The sequence below is a fragment of the Hyperolius riggenbachi genome, chromosome 11 (genome assembly GCF_040937935.1).
Source record: "Hyperolius riggenbachi isolate aHypRig1 chromosome 11, aHypRig1.pri, whole genome shotgun sequence".
Taxonomy (NCBI): Eukaryota; Metazoa; Chordata; class Amphibia; order Anura; family Hyperoliidae; genus Hyperolius; species Hyperolius riggenbachi.
Window position 1 is genome coordinate 115925683 of NC_090656.1, and position 7054 is coordinate 115932736.

The 7054-nt window shown below is 42.4% G+C and overlaps 1 protein-coding gene across 1 annotated transcript in view; it reads left to right on the forward strand.

Moving 5' to 3' along the window:
• The window catches only part of LOC137537852 (mucin-2-like), a 133689-nt gene extending 128467 nt beyond the window's left edge, over positions 1–5222 (forward strand). Inside the window, exons 39-40 of the mRNA XM_068259803.1 lie at positions 2519–2936; positions 4779–5222. Of these exons, the coding sequence (XP_068115904.1) occupies positions 2519–2936; positions 4779–5019 (659 nt within the window). The 3' untranslated portion in view covers positions 5020–5222. The remainder of the gene's footprint in view (positions 1–2518; positions 2937–4778) is intronic.
• The last annotated feature ends 1832 nt before the right edge of the window (positions 5223–7054 follow it).

Sequence of the window (7054 nt, forward strand, 5' to 3'; positions counted from 1 at the left end):
GCGTCATCAGTCTCTAAGCGGCGATCGCCACTAGGAGACTGTTCGATGGCGAAACCACCGTCTATTTAGTATGTACAGTGCTGGGACGCTGGAGAGCGATCAGCTCTCATTGGCTGAAGCCAAAGACAGCCGATCGCTGTCATAGGCTGGCTAGGGGAGGGGTTGCATAATAAAAACAAAACAAAAACAAATTTATTATAAAAATAAACACACAAATATTTATAAATAAAGAAACAAACATCCTGAGAGCCACCCACGCCCACCAACAGAAAGCTCTGTTGGTGGGCAGAAAAGGGGGGGGGGGGAATCACTTGTGTCCTGAGTTGTATGGCCCTGCAGCGAGGCCTTAAAGCTGAATTGGCCTATTTTGTGTAAAATGGCCTGGGGTTTAAGCTCGTGGACCTTAAGTGGTTAAATGATCACTATATTGAAAAAGTAAACAGTTAAAATCTGACAGAACCAATAGGTTTTGGACTAGTTCATTCCCTCATGAGGGATTCTCACAGATTTTGTTTTTCAAAATAATTTCCTGATTGGCAGTTGCCTAACTGCCAAAATAGTAAGATACCAGCCAGCTTCCGTACTTGCATGCTATTTTGGCAGTTGGACTGATCAACTGCCATTCAGGGAATGCTTTTGAAAAGAACCCTGAGAATCCTCCATGAGGACCTGGACAAGTACAAAACTTGTCGGTTGTGCCAGATCTTAACTGCTTACATTTTTCACTGTAGTGGTCCTTTAAATACCTCTGATCCACTTCTGGAATTCAGAAATGGTCAGTAACCTGAACTTAAGCTCCTGTCCATTTAATAAAGCTACTTACACAACTAGCTTATCCACAGCCTGAAATAATCATTCCGGGTGGCAGTTTTGAAGTGAGGGCTCTTCAGGGAACCAAGCAGTTCTGCTCTGTGGAAAGGGGAGCAATGAGACATTTAAGAGGCAACGTTCTGCAGGATGTTTCCCGCAGGGAAAAATGGCCTTGACGGATGGGATTTTGATTAGGCAGATCACTACAGGGGAGGCCAGTGACATCGGAGAACACTCAAACAACCTTTTAGAATTCTATCCAAAACAATCAGGAATGATAATTTTGCCCAAAGGAAATCTAAAGTGTATACGAACCTTTAGTCAGTGCTTAGCTGACACCATTTGGCATATACTCCCAAAATGTAATTATTTAGTGTCATATACTTTCAAGACACTGCACAGTTAAAGAGAGTAAATAAATGTGTTCTTTTTATTGCCCACTTATGTTAAGCAGTAAGATCAAATTAAGAAGTAAGATCAAAGCTGATTCGCCACAACAGCGTGGCAGAACTTGGTATTTATTCCCCTAAAATCCCGGGGGCAAAATTCCACGACATTCCAGGCTTTGCTGCCCGGGGGAGGAAGGGCTTTGCGAAGTAGCTCTGCCTTCTCCAGGAACCGAAGGGAGAATTTTGCCCCGGAAATTTCGGGGGGATAAATACATTGTTCTGCCACGTTGTTGCGGAGAATCAGCTTTGATTAACCATTTCACCTCGAAGGGTTTTTAAAAATAATGAAAATGTATTTCATTTTTGTATGGGAAGGTGTATAATAGGGTATTTGGATGTGGTTTTACTTTTTGGCCAAAAGATGGAGATACAGAGTTAGTGTGTTCTAAAAATAGAAACAGAACCAAGTGTTTGTATTTGTTTATATTTGTGTAAATACAGGGATGTAGATACTCGTGCTGGGGGAGGTGAAAAGGTTAAAGAGCAAATTTATTTTGCTCCAGACTCTCTTTAATGTGTAACGAACAAGTCACATGGGCATATCAGAGCAGTACCAATAATTTACGCAGTAACATCAAGATGCAATGGAAGATAGAGGGCCATGCACATGTAAGCTTACAGAGTAAAGGAGTAATGGAGAGAAGCAGGAGATAAGAGGGGTTGGTTAGCTGTATAAAACTTGTGTTTGTGTTGTGGTTTGCAGAATAGAATTAGAGAAAGCAACAATGTGATACTGACTGTCTAGAATGGTTTATGGCAGATTACATGCTTACCTGGATAGGACAAGTTGATGAGTGCTACACAGATGTTTATAAGACATTCCAGAAGACTGGAGAAGCACATGAGAATTCCTGTATGTTGGTGTCAGGAGGAAATGATAATAGCGAATGAGTAAAAAAGATTGTTAGGTTGCCTCTAGGATTGATTCTAGAAATTAGTGTCTAAGTAGATATATGGTAAAGCTTTGTGTGTATGAGTTAAAAGGTTCAACTGGATTCCAATGGGCAACATGATAGCATGTAACACATTGACCAGTGTTCACACTACTTTACTGTAAAAACACTACAGGTGATACAAAAAGGTTTGATTTTGGCACCTAATGCTTGGTATGTCTTATCTTATTTCTAAAAGCATACAATGAAAAAAAAGCAGTTACACTTTTATAGCCATTTAAGTTCTTCAATATCACAAGCAACATGGAATGTTCTGCTTCTGTAATACATGACGGTAAATTATATGTTCTTTTTTTCCCCTACCAGACCTCACCACACCAGCGCCATCAGTGACAACAGGTCCAGTACTATCAGGTACAACAGGATCAGGACCATCAGGGACAACGGGATCAGGACCATCAGGGACAACAGGATCAGGGCCATCAGGAACAACAGGATCAGGGCCATCAGAAACAACAGGATCAGGACAATCAGGGACAACAGGATCAGGACCATCAGGGACAACAGGATCAGGTCCATCAGGGACAACAGGATCAGAGATACCAGGATCATCTGTCACCCCAGGATCTAACGTATCAGTCACCACAGGGTCATCAGTCACTCCATTGCCTAAGGTTCCTGAAGACTGCAGTGTTCGTAAGAATGTTACTATTCTGAGACAGGGTGACTGCCAGGCGACAGTGGAGCTCACATACTGTGGTGGTCCTTGCATGGGAACTTCCATGTAAGTTAAATATTTAGTAATTTTCTTATGTGCACATAAATCTTTGCGACGTTTAAAACAGACATTTAAGAAGGGAATTAAAGTGATATATATATATGTATATATATATATATATATATATATATATATATATATATATATATATATATATATATATATATATATTCCATCATGTTGGAGTGACTGTCGGGGATCTTTTTTGATCTGCGTTTGCAGTTCCTGCCCTATGTGGCTGGATACTGTAATGGTCAAGGATTCTGCCTCTGACACAGCAAACCTGGGTTCAAATCCCAACTCTTCCTATTCAGTAAGCCAGCACCTATTTAGTAAGTTCTTTGGGCGAGACTCCCTAACACTGCTACAGCCTATTGAGTGTGCTCTAGTGGTTGCCCCGCAAGCGCTTTGAGTCAGACAGGAGAAAAGCGCTATACAAATATAGGAATTATTATTATAAAAATCATTCCCCACATGCTCCTATCTAGCAGGAAATGAGTGACACTTAATAGCTTTTCCAAAAGCATATATGAAATGAAGCAAGCATCCCAAACAGGAAGTTCCATTAATAGCAATGTCCTCGGTGTCACCAAAACAGGAAGCAGTTGTACATATTTGCAACACTCAGAGGCATATCTCAGCTATGCACAATATAAACTCAAGACTATACAGATAAAGTATCACATTTTTTTTTCTTTTTGCGATTTCCCTCTAACCCTTAGTTGGTTCCGGCAAGTCACACAATAGTTAAAACATCACCGATGTAGCCAGAAAGTAACAGCAGAAGCTAATATTCCTGCCACTGCCGAGACAAGGTTCTCCAGTAAAAAAGGGAAAGATTCCAAAGTGCGCCCCCACCCAGGTCTTTGCTTCGTATTTTGGATGGTGGCTTTTGCACGGCGGTTCGCTCAACAATAGTGTGACAAGGTGTTCTGCTCTCTGGAAACCTGTGCTATAGGTGAGGCAGCAGATTTTGGTCCTCTTTCCGCCGCTGCTCTCTCCAGTATGCTGCTCATTCATTTTTCGTCTACAAAGTCAAATATATGAGCTGATGGAAGAAGCAGAGTTGTTTCAGCAATTCCGCCCCTGTTTCCGCCCAATTATGTTTGTTATAGATGACAGCCTTGTCCCCCTCAGTGCATGAGAGGGCAATCAGTGCATGAGCAAGACTGATGACCTCTCGTGCACGGCTGTCAGAAAGTGCACAATGTATACGCCACAATGCACCAGAAGTACTCCCGGGATCGCGGTCATCTTGCGGCAAATAAATATTTAGTAAAACTAATAATTTTAGATGAAAAGAGCAGCAGGGAGTGGTGAAAGAGGCGCACACTATGGCCTCAATTCACTAAGCTTTACAAAACACTTTATCGTGTTATTGTTTGATAATTCATGTCATGGGTAAAATCTAATTTTGAATTCACTAAGGTGTTATATATTTATCAAATGTTTTATCGATAAAATGTTCAATAAATCTATAAAACTTCAGTGAATTCAAAATTAGATTTTACCCATGACATAAATTATCAAATGTTCGATAAAGTGTTTGATAAAACTTAGTGAATTGAGGCCTATGTGTGGACCACATAAGGATTAAGGTGATATGGGTTTTTTTAAGTTTTTCAAAAGTCACAGATCTGTTTTAAACAAAGCACAGGTCAGTACTTTTCATACTATTGCATTATAATAGAAAATAAAATATATATTGTCAATTTTAGTAAACCAACCTGTTAAAAATTGCGCTCTCAAGCACATACAGTCTTCGCTACATACTGTATGCCTACAAAACTTGTTTTGAATCAGCAAACCATGCTTCTAATTGATCATAAACGTGCCTTCATTTTTCAGGTACTCTATGGCTACCAGGGCAATGGCTCACTCCTGTTCTTGCTGCTCCGAGCTTGAAGTTGGACGGAAGAGTGTTATATTGTCATGTGCCAATGGATCTCGCCAAGTCTACACCTACACCGATGTACTCAGATGTGGCTGTGTTAGTGCTTTCTGTACTCCAAATACTGGCCTCAGTGCACAAGGAAAATACGCCAGCCAAGAGATGAGACAACTTGGAAATCAGAGCAATGAAGCCTAAACCAGAACTCCGGAAGCAACCAGTATAGTCAATGACCTGCGCCTTGACCAACGTCTACATAGAACTTAACACTAGCTGTACAGTTTTGTGCTTTAGTAGTTTTGTAGTGGAGAACATTCTAGCAAACCTTTTGTTTCGTTACTATTATCTTACTATTACTGTTTTAGAATGGAAGAGGCCAGTCTTGCTATGCTAATATACTATTTTTGTATGTAGATTTTAATAAACGTTTGAGCAAAGTTATAAAATGTATATGGTCTTGTTTACTAGTAGATTAGAAGAAGGCACAAGCAATTACAAAATCAGTACATGATGTGTTGATTACATTTTAGATGTTGATTTGGTAAAGAAGAGGGTGAGCGGGTCCGTGGCATATCTAGGGAATATGACACCTGGTAAAAGCACTGAAACTGCACACTGGGGTGGAGTGGGGGGGGGGGGGGCACATAGCCTTGGGTGTAACAAGTCCTGAACTGCAACATGATCATTAAGTATGGGGTGCGGCAAAAGATTAGCTGTTCATTGACATGTACAGATTTTCTCAAAAAACAATTAGGCAGCAGCATATTCAATTTGATAAAAAGAAACAACTTTTATTGGAAACTCTTAAATGACACTGCCCGAGACTGCTATACTTAAATAAGGCACAGTACTCAACCTGAGGAAGAGGCTCAGGCCGCAAAACGCGTTGTCATTTAAGAGTGCCCAATAAAAGTTGTTTCTTTTTATCAAATTAAAGGACTACTGTGAGAAAACGCGGAAAGCCGCCGCGAGTACTCAGAGCAAGGTGGCTGAGTCCGCGTCCAACGCGGCAGGTTGCGCGCGTGGGTCTGCATCCACTGGCATGACGGAGCGCGATGAAACCGCCGCATGCCTTATGAACAAGGCGGCGGATTCCGCGTCAGACGCGGATGTTGGCACGCATAGGCATAATTCTGACAGTACTGCTGAACGCGGAGGAACCGCCGCATGCTTGGACAGCGGTGCGGCTGGTTCTGCATCCAACACAGCAGAAACATTACAACACATGTCTGGTATGGCTGGGACTGATAGTCCACACAGGTTCAGGAGGACGCGCATGCGCGGAGAGGCAGAGCCTTTATGACAGTCAGAAGGGCGTCAGCTGACCAGGCCGGTCAGCTGACAATTCCAGCAGTTTTCATTGGTCCAGCACTTAGGGGTGGCGCTGGAGAGCGCTGGGGTATATATACTGGGTGCTGGTAATTTCTCTGGTGTCTGGCGTTGCGATCACTACGTGGTAGCACTCAGACCTTCTGTCAGTATCTGTGTTATTATCTAGATCAGTTTCCAAGGTGTTGATGACCAAGGAGCTCACACCTTAGTCTAGAAATCCTGTTATTATCTGTGTTATTATCTAGACCAGTTCCAGGGTGTTGATGATCTTGGAGCTCACACCCAAGTCTAGACATTGTTGATTATTTGTTATGACCTTCTGCTTTCCGGACCACTCTTCTGATCTCTGATTAGGTACTTCGCTATATCTGATACTCTGTTGCCAAACTCTGCTAGTCTTAGGATTCCGCATCTGTCTCCTGTCTCTGTACTTTATCTGTCTGTGTGTTAACGACCTGGCCTGTCCGACCTCGAAACTATCTTCCCTGTTGGGAGATAGTTCCCAGCCCAGTCAGTGACACTTCACCATTGGTGTCACTCACTCTCTGATCCTTCCCACTCTCAGCCTGGCCCCTCCCCTTGGGGAGCATCAGACCAGTAGAAGGAACCTGTTCTCTAAGCAGTACCCCGTACTGCCTAGCACCCCCTACGCGGGTGCTCTCCTCAAAGTATACGGTTGCACCAAACACTCATATTACTCAGGTGTCCAGAGGTTAGAGATATATCTGATTATCGGTGATACTGCAGATCATCAATAATCGGGTATATATCTGCATTCTCGGTGATACTGCAGATCACCGGTAATCAGATCCTCTCTGTGTTACACCGATCGTTACAGAACGCCAGACCAAAAGACAAATGGACGCACACAGCCGTCTGGGCACACTTACCACTTCGGTGG